A 16,571-nucleotide genomic window follows, 5' to 3' on the forward strand; every position below is an offset into this window, starting at 1 on the left:
GGATCAGTGCTGGGACCCCAACTATTTACAATCTATATTATTAACGACTTGGAAGAAAGGACTGAGTGTAACGTAGCCAAGTTTGCTGACGATACAAAGATGGGAGGAAAAGCAATGTGTGAGGGCACAAAAAAAATCTACAAAAGGACATAGACAGGCTAAGAGAGTGGGTAAAAATTTGGCAGATGGAGTATAATGTCGGAAAGTGTGAGAAAAAAATCAAAGAGCAAGTTATTTAAATGGAGAAAGATTGCAAAGTGCCGCAGTACAGCGGGACCTGGGGGTACTTGTGCATGAAACACAAAATGATAGTATGCAGGTACAGCAAGTGATCAGGAAGGCCAATGGTATCTTGGCCTTTATTGAAAAGGGGATGGAGTATAAAAGCAGGGAAGTCTTGCTACATCTATACAAGGTATTGGTGAGGCCACACTTGGAATACTGCATGCAGTTTTGATTTCCATATTTACAAAAGGATATACTTGCTTTGGAGGCAGTTCAGAGAAGGTTCACTAGGTTGATTCCAAGGATGAGGGGGTTGACTTATGAGGAAAGGTTCAGTAGGTTGGGCCCCTACTCATTGGAATTCAGAAGAATGAGAGGTGATCATATCGAAACGAATAAGATTATGAGGGGGCTTGACAAGGTGGATGCAGAGAGGATGTTTCCACTGATGGGGGAGACTAGAACTAGGGGGCATGATCTTAGAATAAGGGAACGCCCATTTAAAACTGAGATGAGGAGAAATTTCTTCTCTCAGAGGGTTGTAAATCTGTGGAATTCGCTGCCTCCGAGAGCTGTGGAAGCTGGGACATTGAATATATTTACGACAGAAATAGACGGTTTCTTAAATGATAAGGGGTTATGGGGAGCGGGCAGGGAAGTGAACCCGAGTCCATGATCGGATCAGCCATGATCTTATTGAATAGCGGAGCAGGCTCGAGGGGCCGTATGGCTATTTCTTATGTTCTTATGTTTAACTGGCTGTGCAGCCCATTCAAATTCTCGCGCATGCATGGCTCCTCCCATTTAACAGCTCAAGGAGCCTGAGCGGGACCTCCAGACCGCTACGTGGCCACAGAGCTTAGCAGGAACGATGGTCGTTACCAGAGTAGTTGAGGCAAATAGCATTGATGCATTTCACAACAGCAACCTACATTTATACAGTGCCTCTAACCTAGTAAAACCTCACATGGCACTACACAGGAAACAAAATAAGGCACCGAGCCACACAATTAGGCAAAATTAGGACAGATGACCAAAAGCTTGGTCAAAGAGGGAGGTTCTCAGGAGCATCTTGAAGGAGGAAAGAGAGTTAGAGGGGCAGAGAGGTTTAGGGAGGGAATTCCAGAGCTTGGGGCCAAGACAACTGAAGGCACGGCCACCAATGGTTGAGCATTTAAGGGCAAGCTAGATAAGTACATGGAGGATAAAGGAATAAAAGACTTGCATTTATATTGCGCCTTTCACGACCACCAGACGTCTCAAAGCACCTTATAGCCAATGAAGTACTTTTTGGAGCGTTGTCACTGTTGTAATGTGGGAAACGCGGCAGCCAATTTGCACACAGCAACGTAATAATGACCCAAGTAATCAACATTTTAAAAAAAAGCAAATTAAGGGATAAATATTGGCCAGTGCACTGGGGATAACTCCCCTGCTCTTCTTCGAAATAGTGCTGTGGGATCATTTACATCCACTTGAGGGGGCAGACGGGGCCTCAGTTTAACGTCTCATCCGAAAGACGGCACCTCCGACAGTGCAGCACTCACTGCCTCTGCACTGCACTGGGAGTGTCAGCTGAGATTATTTTGTACTCAGGTCCCTGGAGTGGGACTCGAACCCGCAACCTTCTGACTCAGAGGCGAGAGAGTGCGACCCACTGAGGCACAGCCGACACTAGAAGGGTATGCTGATGGTGTGAGATGAAGAGGGGTGGGAGGAGGTTCGTGTGGAGCATAAACACCGGCACGGACCAGAAGGGCCTGTTTCTGTGCTGCTAATTCTGTATCATTACGGAGGTAAATTTTTGCATATGTGGATCAATAATGTTGGCCTTCGTGGCAGGTTGAGGCGCTGCAACGTTTCAGTTCACTCCCCCGGGTCCTAGGATCATTTCCACCCATTTTTCACAGAGGCACCGACTCTCCTGATCCCTCCCGCCACCAACAAACAAAACAAGACGTCACTGCCAACAAGTTCGAAACCTCAGCCCCTCTTGTCACGATTCCCCCAGAGGACTACACGACGAGTCAGTGCACATTGTACCTCAGGAAGGATATATTGGCCTTGGAGTGGGGTGGGGGTGCAGTGCAGATTCACCGTAATGCCACCACGGCTAAAAGGGTTACGTTCTAAGGACCGGTTGCACAGACTTTGGCTTGAATATAGGAGATTAAAGGGCGATCTAATTAAAATGATGAGATTTGACAGGGTAGATAAAGAGAAACTATTTCCTCTGGTGGTGGTGGTGGGGGGGGTGCGAAGGAGTCCAGAACAAGAGGACATAACCTTAAAATGAGAGCTAGGCCGTTCAGGGGCGATGTCAGGAAGCATCTTTTCCCAGACAAAGGGTAGTGGAAATCTGGAACTCACTGCCCTAAAATGGCAGTGGAAGCTGGGTGCTTTCAGAACGAGATCTGTAGACTTTTGTTGGGCATAAGAACGTAACATAAGAATTAGGAGCAGGAGTGGGCCATTCAATGAGATCATGGCTGATCTTCTACCTCAACTCCACTTTCCTGCACTGTCCCCGTATCCCTTAATATCCAATAATCTATCGATCTCAGCCTTGAATATACTCAAAGACTGATCCTCCACAGCCCTCTGGGGTAGAGAATTCCAAAGATTCACCACCCTCTGAGTGAAGAAATTTCTCCTCATCTCCGTCCTAAATGGCCGCTCCCTTATCCTGAGACTGTGACCCCTGGTTCTAGACTCTCCAGCCCGGGGGAAACATCCTCCCTGCATCTACCCTGCCAAGAATTTTGTATGTTAGTAAAAGGGAGGTGCAACGAGACCTGGGTGTCATGGTACATCAGTCATTAAAAGTTGACATGCAGGAACAGCAGGCGGTGAAGGCGGCAAATGGCATGTTGGCCTTCATAGCGAGAGGATATGAGTATAGGAGCAGGGAAGTCTTACTGCAGTTGTACAGGGCCTTGGTGAGGCCACACCTTGAATATTGTGTGCAGTTTTGGTCTCCTAATCTGAGGAAGGACATTCTTGATATTGAGGGAGTGCAGCGAAGGTTCACCAGAATGATTCCCAGGATGGCAGGACTGACATATGAAGAAAGACTGGATCGACTAGGCTTATATTCACTGGAATTTAGAAGAATGAGAGGGGATCTCACAGAAACATATAAAATTCTGACGGGATTGGACAGGTTAGATGCAGGAAGAATGTTCCCGATATTGGGGAAGTCCAAAACCAGTGGTCACAGTCGAAGGATAAGGGGTAAGCCATTTAGAACTGAGATGAGGAGAAATGTCTTCACTCAGAGAATTGTGAACCTGTGGAATTCTCTACCACTGAAAGTTGTTGAGGCCAGTTCGCTAGATATATTCAAAAGGGAATTAGATGTGGCCCTTATGGCTAAAGGGATTAAGGGGTATGGAAAGAAAGCAGGAATGGGGTACTGAAGTTGCATGATCAGCCATGATCATATTGAATGGCGGTGAAGGCTCGAAGGGCCGAATGGCCTACTCCTGCACTTATTTTCTATGTTTCTATCTTTCAATGCAATCACTTCTCATTCTTCTAAACTCTAGAGAATATAGGCTTGGTCTACTAAATCTCTCCTTGCAGGGCAATCCCCCCCCCTGGAATCAGACTGGTGAATGTTCGTTGCACTCCCTCGATGGCAAGTATATCCTTCCTTAAGGTAAGGAGACCAAAACTGCACGCAATACTCCAGGCCAGCAGATCAAGGAAGAAAAGGCGGGTAACTGGAGTGGAGGTGGAAGATCAGCCATGATCTAATGGAATGACGGAGCAGGCTCGAGGGGCTCAACGGCCTCCTCCTGTTCCCATTCAACGGAAGAGGCAGATTGATGCCTTCAGCAGAGGGGATGGAACTGGGATGTCGACGGCCAATCGCAGGAGGACGTTCAACAGTCACTCACCAGTTTCTTTCGCTTTTTGGCTTTAGCCGGTTTGTTTTCTTTCTGCTTTTTCAACAGTTTCTTCTTTTTCTTTTTGGCACCTTCGCCTTCGGAATGCCCCCCGACTTCCTCTTCCGCATTCTCTTCTGCAATCAGAAACGAGAACAGATTCATTCAGCAATTTCCGTTACCCTGTACCTAACCCCGTGCTGTACCTGCCCTGGGAGTGTTTGATGGGACAGTGTAGAGGGAGCTTTACTCTGTATCTAACCCCGTGCTGTACCTGTCCTGGGAGTGTTTGATGGGACAGTGTAGAGGGAGCTTTACTCTGTATCTAACCCCCTGTACCTGCCCTGGGAGTGTTTGATGGGACAGTGTAGAGGGAACTTTACTCTGTATCTAACCCCGTGCTGTACCTGCCCTGGGAGTGTTTGATGGGACAGTGTAGAGGGAGCTTTACTCTGTATCTAACCAATGCTGTACCTGCCCTGGGAGTGTTTGATGGGACAGTGTAGAGGGAGCTTTACTCTGTATCTAACCCCGTGCTGTACCTGCCCTGGGAGTGTTTGATGGGACAGTGTAGAGGGAGCTTTACTCTGTATCTAACCCCGTGCTGTACCTGCCCTGGGGGTGTGTGATGGGACAGTGTAGAGGGAGCTTTACTCTGTATCTAACCCCCTGTACCTGCCCTGGGAGTGTTTGATGGGACAGTGGGGGGCAAAGGGCGGCACAGAGGGGGGGGGGGGGGGGGTGACAAACTAAATAAACCATTAAATAACGAACTTTAATGCGATGAAGTGAGCTAAGTCATATACATTTAAAATAATACATGCGTCATATGTCGGGGAGGAAGTTATTACCTCAAAATAAACAATAAAATTGTGTGTGGAGAAAGGGGGGGGGGGGAAATGAAGATTGTCCAGTGGAGGGGCGCGGCTGCTAAGGGTCGCGCGGGGCGGCGTTACATTTCAAATGTCGCTGGCTCGCGGCGGCCGCTGCTGGGGGGCGGGCCCCGGGGGAGGGGGGACAGTTGCTAAGGGGACTGACCGCGAGCCCCGGGGACACAGTTACTGAGCCCCTCCTCCTCCTCCTCCTCCTCCTGGGGACAGTTGCTAGGGGAATGGCCCGAGCTCCGGGGGGGGGGAGGTACAGCGACTGGCTGGTTGCCGGGCTCCAAGCTGCAGGGACACAGTTGCTAGGGGCCCAGGCCCGAGTCTCGGGGACAGTTGCTAGGGGTGGGGGAGGTCTGACCGCGAGCCCAGGAGACACAGTTGCTAGGGGGGGGGGGGAGGTCTCGGCACGAGCCCCAGGGGACACAGTTGCTAGGGGGCCCGGGGGCAGTTGCTAAGCGGGGGGGGGGGGGGGGGTGCCGACCACGAGCCCCGGGGGCAGTTGCTAGGGGCCCAGGCCCGAGTCTCGGGGACAGTTGCTGGGGACACAGTTGCTAGGGAAGAGCGGGGTGGCCGGCCGCGAGCCCCGGGGGCAGTTGCTAGGGGCCCAGGCCCGAGTCTCGGGGACAGTTGCTGGGGACACAGTTGCTAGGGAAGAGCGGGGTGGCCGGCCGCGAGCCCCCCCCCCCCCTCCCCCGGGGTAACACAGCTGCAAAGAAGCGGGTGCGAGCTGCAGCGACACGGTTACTGAAGGTGCAGGCCCGTGTCTCGGGGACAGTTGCTAGGGGCACTGACCGCGAGCCCTGGGGACACAGTTGCTAGGGGGCCCGGGGGCAGTTGCTGGGGGGGGGGGGGGGGGGGTGCCGACCACGAGCCCCGGGGGCAGTTGCTAGGGGCCCAGGCCCGAGTCTCGGGGACAGTTGCTAGGGGCATTGATCGCGAGCCCCCGTGGGGGGGGGGGGGGGGGAAGAGACAGGCCCGCGCGAGCCCCGGGGTAAAACACAGCTCCAAAGGCCTAGGGACACACTTAACCCGTGGGAGGGAGTATTACCGACCTCGAGTAGGAAGCAGAGAGAGCGAGCGCGCGCGGCATAAAACAACCGCTTTGAGAAGCGGCGCGCGGGGCGGGGGGGGGGGGGGGTTAGAAAAAAAACACACACACAATCCCAATTAAAAAATGCAACAAAAAAAAACCCAAAAAGGAGGTGCGATTGCAGCCGGCACAATGCGATGCATTCCACTCATACCGAGAGGGAAGGGTTGCAATGCAACAACAACAACAAAAGCAAACCCCTTTTGCAGAAAATGTTTTTTTGCGCGGGGTGTGTGTGTGTTTTTTTTGGTGCAAAAAAAAAAGGCTGTGATGAGGCGCGCTCGCCGGGCCGGGAGGGAGAGGGACGGAGCCGGGGCCCTCTTCGGGCGACAAGGCGCAATTTCCAAATCCTCTCTCTGTCTCTCTCGCGCTCTCTCTCTCTCTCTTGTCTTTTTTTCTTCTTTCCCCCAGCGCTACCTGCCGCGGGCGGGAAAAGCCGTCCGCCTCCGTCCGTCTCCTCGTCCTCTTCTCGCCTCGCCGGAGATGCCATCAAGCCTCCTTCACTCACTTGAGGTGTGTGGGTGGGGGGGGGGTGTGTGTGAGAAACCCTCACAAAATATCTCTCTCTCTATATATATATATATATTTTACATTTATATATATATATAATTTTTTTTAAACCTTTTTCCAAAAAAGTTCCCCACACACACACACACACTTTTTTTTACATTTCTCCCCTCTTCTTTCTTGTTCCACCTCCACGGCTTTTTTAAAAAGATCTATCTTCAATTAAAAAGTTCTCAAACGGCCCCCTCGGCCAAAAAAAAAATGGTTTTAATATTACAAGGGGAAGACAAGATGGCGTCCAAAATATGTGCCCCCCCCCCTCCTTGATGATATGAAGGAGGGGGGGGGAAGCTGGAAAATTAATCACTGCTCATGCTCAGATTGACGTCAACCCCCCTCCCGTTGCCAAGGGTTCCCCCGGGCATCCCATAATAGCGCCAGTTAACTAGTTAGCCCTGAGTCACGTGGGCTCTTAACCCAGTAACTAGGGGGAAGGGAACTGGTCAAAGGTGGTGGGGGACAGATGTGGGACCCCCACCTCTCCTCCCTCCTAATTAACACCTCGATTAATTAATAATCTTCAGTTTCCCCCCCCCCCTCCCTCACCTCAATATTTCATTTTATCTCACAGTCAACTTCCCCCCCGCACCCCCCTTTCTCTTTCACCAGCTCACACTCCTAATCGATTAAACACCTCCGATCAATTAAACGCCTCGATCAATCGTCTCCCAGGTTATTAATTCTTGCTCACTTTTTCCTCAATATTTCATTTTGGTCACTGTCTCCTTACCCCCCCCCCCCCCCTTCCCTTTCACAAGACCGCACTGCTAATCGATTAAACACCTCCGATCAATTAAACACCTCGATCAATAATCTCCCAGCTTATTCATTTGCCAGCTTTTTCCCTCCTTAATAATTCATTATTGGTCCTCGTCGCCCCCCTTCCCTTTTGCCAGATCACTTCAATCAAACACCTTGATCAATAGTCTCCCAGGTTATTAATTTGCTAGCTTTTTCCTCCCTAATATTTAATTTTTGTCGCTGTCCACGTAACCACCTCCCCATTCCGTTTCACCAGATCACCTCCTAATCAATGAAACGCCGCCGATCAATTAACAACTCGATCAATAATCTCCGAGGTTATTAATTTGCTAGCTTTTCCTAATATTTCATTGTCATCATCGTCGCCACTCTCCTTTCACCAGATTACTTCATCAATTAAACACTGCAAATAATAAGCTGCAAGGTTATTCATTTGCTAGCTTTTCCTAATATTTCATCATTGTCAACCCCCCCACCCCCCACTCCATTTCAACAGATCACTCCTATCAATTTAACACCGCTAATCAATTAGGACCTCGATCAAGAATATTCAAGGTTAATAATTTACTAACTTTTCTTAATATTTCATTTTCGCCGTCATTCTGGCTCAAAGATACTTTATAAAATTTAGACACTTTCAAGAAAGAAAGACTTGCATTTATATAGCACCTTTCATGACCACCGGACGTCCCAAAGCGCTTTACAGCCAATGAAGTACTTTTTTTGTGAGGTATAGTCACTGTCGTAATGTCGGGAGACGCGCCAGCCACTTTACGCACAGCAAGCTCCCACAAACAGCAATGTGATAATGAATGAAAAGATCTCATGGCACACTATTTCGAAGAAGAGCAGGGGTTTCTCCCCGGTGTCCTGGGGTCAATATTTATCTCTTAATCAACATCCGTAAAACAGATTATCAGGTCGACCAGATAATCTGTTTTTGTGATATTGATTGAGTGATAAATATTGGCCCCCGGACACCGGGGAGAACTCCCCTGCTCTTCTTCGAAATAGAGCCCATGGGATCTTTTATATTCACCTGAGAAAGCAGACACGGCCTCGGTTTAACGTCTCATCCGAAAGGCAGCACTTCCGACAGTGCAGCGCTCCCTCAGCACTGCACTGAAGTGGGGCTTCAACATACAACCTTCTGATGCAGAGGCAAGAATGCTACCCTGACAGCTGTCAGCTGTGGCTCAGTGGGCAGCACACTTGCCTCTGAATCAGGAGGTTGTGTGTTTAAGTCCCACTCCAGGACCTTGAGCACATAAATCCAGGCTGACACTCCCAGTGCAGTGCTGAGGGAGCGCCGCACTGTCGGAGGTGCCGTCTTTAGGATGAGTCATCAAACCGAGGCCCCGTCTGCCCTCTCGGGTGGACATAAAAGATCCCATGGCACTATTGCGAAGAAGAGCAGGGGAGTTCTCCCCGGTGTCCTGGGGCCAATATTTATCTCTCAATCAACATAACAAAAACAGATTATCTGGTCATTGTCACATTGCTGTGTGTGGGAGCTTGCTGTGCGCAAATTGGCTGCCGCTTTTTCCCACATTACAACAGTGACTACACTCCAAAAGTACTTCATTGGCTGTAAAGCCCCTTGAGACGTCCGGTGGTCATGAAAGGCGCTATATAAATGCAAGTCTTTCTTTTACCCACTGAGCCACAGTTGACACGAGAAGAATGCCTCTTTTTCTTCCTCTTTAAAGCGCCTTTTCAAAACTCCCTCCCCTCATTTCTGAACAAACTGCATTTTTTTTAAATATGTGCCCCACGAGTATTTTTTGTTTCCAACCTAACCATTGGCCCGATTTACTGGCATTTAAAAAATATATATTAAGCAGGATTAAAAAATGGATTTCCGACAAAAACGAGCTTCCCCAGGTGCTTAATGTGCCAGTCGTGGCTTAGTGAATCGCAGTCTGCCACCTCTGAGTCAGAAGGTCGTGGGTTTGAGTCCCCATTCCGGAGATTTGAGCCTGTAATCCAGGCCGACACTCCCAGTGCCAGTTCTGAGGGTGTGCCGCACTGTTGGGGGGGTGCCGTCTTTCGGATGAGACGTTAAGGGTTGTGGGGATCTGGAACTCGCTGCCTGGAAGAGTGGTGGATGCAGAAAACCACCACTTTTAAGAAATGGTTGGATGGGCACTTGAAGTGCAGTAACCTGCAGGGTTACGGACCTAGAGCTGGTAATTGGGATTAGACTGGATGACCTTTTGTTGGACGGCGTAGATATGATGGTAAGTACTGCAGGGAATAGAATACGGCCAGGGTGATCTCCTGGACTAGTTTCGATCGCCTGGATGGGTCGGAGAGCAATTCTCCCAGATTTTTTTTCTCCCTAAATTGGCCTGGGTTTTTATCTGGTTTTTGCCTCTCCCAGGAGATCACATGGCTCCGGTTGGGGTGGAGTGTAGAATGTTTCAGTATCAGGGGTGTCGCAGATATGTGAGGCGGACTGGTTGGGCCGGGTGCTCTTTGCCTTTCCGCCATTGTTCATAGGTTTATATGTAACCTTCAGGGCTGCTGACCGAGGGCCGTGCGGCTCTTTGTCGGCCGGCGTGGACACGATGGGCCGAAATTGCCTCCTCCTGCGCTGTAAATTTCTATGTTAAACCGAGGCCCCGTCTGCTCTCTCAGGCGCACGTAAAAGATCCCACGGCTGTTATTTTGGAGGAAGAGCAGGGGGAGTTCTCCCCCGGTGTCCTGGGGCCAATATTTATCCCTCAACCAGCAGATTATCCTGTCACTATCACACTGCTGTTTGTGGGAGCTTGCTGTGCGCAAATTAGCTGCCGCGTTTCCCACATTACAACAGCGAGCCCACATCAAAAGCTTTTCATTGGCTGTAAAGCGCTCTGGGACAGCCTGAAGTCGCTATATAAATGCAAGTCACTTTATTTTTTAAACTGAATCACCACTTGGTCAACTTGGCTGCACCAGAGAGTTTTGTCACTCGTCTGAGCCAACATCGACATGTTATGTCTGTTGGGTGGGAGGGTCTACCTGTGTATGTTATCTCTGGGGACTTACCTTTTTTTTCCAAAAAATATACTTTATTCATATAAAATTTTTACAATACATTGGAAATGAGCTCAGTACCTTGCGATCAGCAATTCCATACAATTCGTTTGGATGCTGACAGCAGTTCCATACAATGCACTAGCGTGCATTTCATTTCAAGGTACAGTTTAGTACAACCCATAAATCACGTTACATGTAGTACTGTGCCAATAAGGGTATTACATGGAGCAGATGAGAACAGGTTTACATTACATTCCAGGATACATTTCAATACCGATCACGAATCACGTTACATGTGGGACTTACCTGAAGATATAAAGTTGACGATCTACGCCCAAAACGTTAACCGGTCTTTGTTAAGGCACTAAATATTTCTCCCATGTTCTCATTTTATTGTAACAGGTTCCAGTTTCAAGATTTTGCATGAAGAGAATATTAACTTCAGCGATGTTTGAGCAAACCAGAATGAAGTGTGTTTGAATGTAACTGCTGGATTAAACAGCTCGGAACCACCAACTTGCTTTTCTTTTGCATCATTTGGTCATATTAGCCATGGCTCAGCGGGTAGCACCCTCGCCTGTGAGTCAGAAGGTTATGGGTTCAAGTCCCACTCCAGGGACTTGAGCACGTAAAAAAATCCAGGCCGACACTCCCAGTGCAGTGCTGAGGGAGCCCCGCACTGTTGGAGGTGCCGTCTTTCGGATGAGATGTTAAACTGAGACTCCATCTGCTCTCTCAGGTGGACGGGAAAGATCCCATGGCACTATTTGGAAGAAGAGCAGGGGAGTTCTCCCTGGGGCCAATATTTATTCTCAATCAACATCACTAAAACATTATCTGAGTCATTGTCACGTTGCTGTGTGTGGGAGCTTGCTGTGCGCAAGTTGGCGGCCGAGTTTCCCACATTGCAACAGTGACTACACTCCAAAAAGTACTTAATTGGCTGTAAAGCGATTTGAGAAGTCCAGTGGTCGTGAAAGGCGCTATATAAATGCAAGTCTTTCTTTCATATTGAAATGGGCCTTTCACATTTTTGGTGGATTTGCTGGAGGGAGGAATGCAGGCCGGGACACCAGGAGAACTCCCCTTGCTCATCTTCGAATAGTGCCGTGGGGATCTTTTACATCCACCTAAACGGTCAATCAGGGCCTCGGTTTAATGTCTCACCGACAGTTCAACACTCCCGGTACTGCGCGCTGGGAGCGTCATCATAGAACGGTTACAGCATGAGAAGGCAAGTTAGCCCGTCAAGCCCGTGCTGGCTCTCAGCTCGACCCACTAACCGCCCCTCGCCCCCCCACCCTTTACCCGCAGCCCTGCAAATTTTTGTTGCCTTCGGATACTTACCCAACTCCCTTTTGAAAGATAAGATTGCGTCAGCCGAGATTACGTGCTCAAATCAGGGGGTCGGTCTCGAACCCACGACCGACTGATTCAGAGGCGAGAATGCGACGAATCCAAATTGACGTTACCGTGTCCCAAGTTTATATATACTTGTCCCAGAACAACCAGATGCGTACCTTATTTCGTCTTGTCCATTTGGGATTGAAATGTACAATCCAGGATTTTGACTTCCGGGTTTTATGCAGTGCCTTTGTGCATGGTTTTATAAAAACTGACAGCAACATGCGCTTTGTAGATGTGTGCCACCTGGAATATCCAGAGATGTTGCAGAAGAATCCAGGATTCTACTCAGAGTTGTGTTTTCAATTTTTTTTAAATGAATGTTATTTTGTGAAAAGTTCATTTAAGAATGAAATTAAGGCTGTGTTTGCCAAGTCATGAAGCCTCCGTTCAGTTAATGGAGCCGGCCGAGTTTCTTGGGAACCTTTCTGGGTCGGGACCCCTGCTGACGGCCTCACCATATCTGTTCTCTGATGGTCTTGCAGGCCGGGACCGAGCCGATTTCCGGGCCGGGCCACCGCATGCTGCTCCCTCCAATGGCCCCGGCATCGGCAGGCCGGGACCATTGGAGGGAGCGGCGTGCGGCGACATACCACGGCAGGGAGCAGCGCGTGCTGCTGCAGGAGGGCGACGGCTGCGAAGCCAGGTCGCTGATTGCAGTGCGGGCAGGCCCAGCAGGAGGGGCGAAGGAGCGGCGAGAGTTTGTAGGCCGGGGCCCGGGAGAGGCGTGAATCTGGGGCCCAGAAGAGTCGAGGGCCCAGGGGCAGCACGGGGCCCAGCCCACACTGTGCGATATGTGCGCGCACTGGGTCCGTGCAGCAGAGCTGGTCTCCAGTCGTCCTGGTTAACCCTTGCCACTGGACCAAGACCTCGCTCTGTCAAGCCCCGTGTGGTGGCTGGTGTGCAACGGCCACCCCACGTTAAAAAATATCCACCCACAGGCATCTTCCACCCTTCAGGATGTAGTTCGGGATCTGGAATATCGGGTCCTTCATTGAAACACCTGTGAACTCATCCCTTTTTGGAGTGGAAGCAAGTCATCCTCGCTTCGAGGGACGGCCTATGATGACCCGTTCTCTCCAGAAACCCACCCAATTGGCTCTTAAACCCATTTTTACTGTCTGCTTCCATGTCCTTCCTTGTCAACTTACGACAGAATTTGGGCAGCACAGAAACAGGCCATTCGGCCCATCGGGTCCGTGCCGGTGTTTATGCTCCACACCAGCCCCCTCCCACCCCATCACCATATCCTTCTATTCCTTTCTCCCTTGTGTGTTTATCCAGCTTCCCCTTAAATACATCGATATTATTTGCCTCAACCCCTCCCTGTGGCAGCGAGTTCCACATTCTCACCGCTCTCTGGGTAAAGAAGTTTCTCCTGAATTCCCCATTGGATTTATGAGTGACTATCTTACACTGATGGCCCCTAGTTATGGTCGCCCCCACAAGTGGAGACATCTTCTCTACGTCTACCCTATTGAACCCCTTAATAATGTTAAATACCTCGATCAGGTGACCCCTCGGCCTTCACTTCTCTAGAGAAAAGAGACCCAGCCTGTTCAGTCTCTCCTGATAGTTCTAACCTCACAGTTCTACAATCATCCTTGTGAATCTTTCTTGCACCTTCTCCAGTATCTCTATATCCCTTTTGTAATGAGGCAGTTAATGTTACTAATGTAATAGACTATTACCCTTTGAGGAATAATGCTTAACCTGGAATGCCTCCTTACTCCGAATTTCCTTATGTTTAACTAGTGGACCCTGGCCGGCCTCCCACATTCTACCCGACGTAAACTAGAGGTGATCCAAAACTCGGCTGCTCCGAGTCCTAACTCGCACCAAGTCCCGCTCACCCATCACCCCCCGTGCTCACCGCTCCGTGTCCTAACTCGCACCCAGTCCCGCTCACCCATCACCCCCTGTGCTCGCTGCCCCATGTCCTAACTCGCACCGAGTCCCGCTCACCCATCACCCCCTGTGCTCGCTGCCCCGTGTCCTAACTCGCACCCAGTCCCGCTCACCCATCACCCCCTGTGCTCGCTGCCCCATGTCCTAACTCGCACCAAGTCCCACTCACCCATCACCCCCTGTGCTCGCTGCCCCATGTCCTAACTCGCACCGAGTCCCGCTCACCCATCACCCCCTGAGCTTGCTGCCCCGTGTCTTAAGTCGCACCGAGTCCCGCTCACCCATCACCCCCTGTGCTCGCTGACCCATGTCCTAACTCGCACCGAGTCCCGTTCACCCATCACCCCCTGTGCTCGCTGCCCTGTGACCTAACTCACACTGAGTCCCGCTCACCCATCACTCCCTGTGCTCGCTGCCCTGTGACCTAACTCGCACTGAGTCCCGCTCACCCATCACCCCCTGTGCTCACCGCCCCGTGTCCTAACTTGCACCGAGTCCCGCTCACCCATCACCCCCTGTGCTCGCCAACCTACATTGGCTCCCGGTTAAGCAACGCCTCGATTTCAAAATTCTCGTCCTTGTTTACAAATCCCTCCATGGCCCTCGCCCCTCCCTATCTCTGTAATCTCCTCTAGCCCCACAACCCCCCCGAGATGTCTGCGCTCCTCTAATTCTGCCCTCTTGAGCATCCCTGATTATAATCCCTCAACCATCGGTGGCCGTGCCTTCTGTTGCCTGTGCCCCAAGCTCTGGAACTCCCTGCCAAAACCTCTCCACCTCTCTACCTCTCTCCTCTTTCAAGACGCTCCTTAAAACCTACCTCTTTGAGCAAGCTTTTAGTCACCTGCTCTAATATCTCAGTATGTGGTTCGGAGACAACTCTTGCGTTGCAACATTCCTGTGAAGCGCCTTGGGACCTTTTACTAAGTTAAAGGCGCTATCTAAATACAAGTTGCTATTTGAACCCATCACTACTGTGAAACTCTGGCAACTTGGTCAATCCATGATTTTTATTTAACATCAAAAATTGTTTAAAGTTGATGCAACTTGTTGTTTAAGTGCCAGGGAGCTTTGTGGGCTCAGTCCGAAAATTAAAACTGTCTTGGTGCAAGCACTTCAGATCAGCAGTAAGCCAAGCTAATGCAACACCGAGCTAATGCTCAAGAGGGCAGAATTAGAGGAGCGCAGAGATCTCGGGGTGGGTGGGGTTGTGGGGCTGGAGGAGATTTAAAAATAAGGATGATAATTCTAAAATCGAGGAGTTGCTAAACCGGGGGCCTATGTAGATCAGCAAGCACAGGGGGTGGTGGGGTGATGGGTAAGCAGGACTTGGTGCGAGTTGGGACACGGGGCAGTCGAGTTTTGGATCACCTCAAGTTTACGGAGGGGAGAGGGTGAGTGGCCGGCCAGGACACCCTGGTTATATTTCAATATCTTACTTTTCAGAGCACTTAGACTAAACCCGGCTTATGCAGCACGTTGGTACCAGTACTCTACAGGACAAATCGCACTTACGTCAATACGCTTCCTGCCAGATTCTCTTCACCCAGCACTTTGCAGAGATTTCAACTTGCTCGTTTTCACACAGAAACACTGAGGTTTTTCTGTAAAACCTGGTCAGCTGTATTTTCTTGCTGTTCGAGGCAGCCAATTATAGCAGGCATCCACATACAGGTCTTTTACAGCAGGATCTGCGATTTCCACATCTCCTTACTTGCCTGCCCACTGACCTTCCCAATCTACTTAGTCCAGAATCTACAGCCCAGAAACAGGCCATATTACCCAACTACTCCATGCCGGAGTTTATGCTTCACACCAACCTCCTCTAACCCCTACTTCATCCCACCCTATCAGCATATCCTTTCTGTTCCTTTCTCCCTCATGTGTTTATCCAGCTTCCCCTCAAATGCCTCGATACTATTCGCCTCAACCACTCCTTGTGTTTTTTATTACTTGTTCCAAGATGTGGGTGTCGCTGGCGAGGCTGGCATTTATTGCCCATCCCTAATTGCCCCTCGAGGTGGTGAGCCGCCTTCTTGAACCGCTGCAGTCCATGTGGTGAAGGTGCTCCCACAGTGCTGTTAGGGAGGGAGTTCCAGGATTGTGACCTAGCGACGATGAAGGAACGGCCGATATATTTCCCAAGTCGGGACGGTGTGAGACTGGGAGGGGAACGTGGAGGTGGTGGTGTTCCCATGCGCCTGCTGCCCTTGTCCTTCTAGGGGGTAGAGGTCGCGGGTTTGGGAGGTGCTGCCGAAGAAGCCTTGGCGAGTTGCTGCAGTGCATCTTGTAGACGGTGCACACTGCAGCCAGGGGGCGCCGGTGGTGGAGGGAGTGAATGTTGAAGGTGGTGGGTAGCGTGCCCATCGAGCGGGCTGCTTTGTCCTGGATGGTGTCGAGCTTCTCAAGTGTTGTTGGAGCTGCACTCGTCCAGGCAAGTGGAGAGTGTTCCATCACACTCCTGACTTGGGCCTTGTAGATGGTGGAAAGGCTTTGGGGAGCCAGGAGATGAGACACTCGCCACAGAATACCCAGCCTCTGACCTGCTCTAGTAGCCACAGTATTTATGTAGCTGGTCCAGTTAAGTTTCTGGTCAATGGTGACCCTCAGGATGTTGATGGTGGGGGATTCGGCGATGGTAATGCCGTTGAATATCAAGGGGAGGTGGTTAGACTCTCGTTTGTTGGAGATGGTCATTGCCTGGCACTTGTGTGGCGCGAATGTTACTTGCCACTTATCAGCCCAAACCTGAATGTTGTCCTTGTCTTGCTGCATGTGGGCATGGACTGATTCATTATCTGAGGAGTTACGAATGGA

The 16,571-nt window shown here is 50.3% G+C and overlaps 1 protein-coding gene and 1 long non-coding RNA gene across 3 annotated transcripts in view; one reads left to right on the forward strand and one right to left on the reverse strand.

Moving 5' to 3' along the window:
• The window catches only part of LOC139232644 (chromodomain-helicase-DNA-binding protein 3-like), a 115,758-nt gene extending 108,781 nt beyond the window's left edge, over positions 1-6,977 (reverse strand). For both annotated transcript variants that reach the window (XM_070863093.1, XM_070863094.1), the window contains exons 1-2: positions 6,507-6,977; positions 4,128-4,252 (exon numbers count right to left, since the gene is read on the reverse strand). In XM_070863093.1, the coding sequence (XP_070719194.1) occupies positions 4,128-4,252; positions 6,507-6,579 (198 nt within the window). In that variant the 5' untranslated portion in view covers positions 6,580-6,977. The remainder of the gene's footprint in view (positions 1-4,127; positions 4,253-6,506) is intronic.
• On the forward strand, positions 6,442-10,958 carry LOC139232645 (uncharacterized). Its single transcript, XR_011588064.1, has 2 exons — positions 6,442-6,602; positions 10,845-10,958. It is a non-coding gene; the product is annotated as an uncharacterized lncRNA (long non-coding RNA).
• Positions 10,959-16,571: the final 5,613 nt, after the last annotated feature.

Source organism: Pristiophorus japonicus, chromosome 20, assembly GCF_044704955.1.
Source record: "Pristiophorus japonicus isolate sPriJap1 chromosome 20, sPriJap1.hap1, whole genome shotgun sequence".
NCBI lineage: Eukaryota > Metazoa > Chordata > Chondrichthyes > Pristiophoridae > Pristiophorus > Pristiophorus japonicus.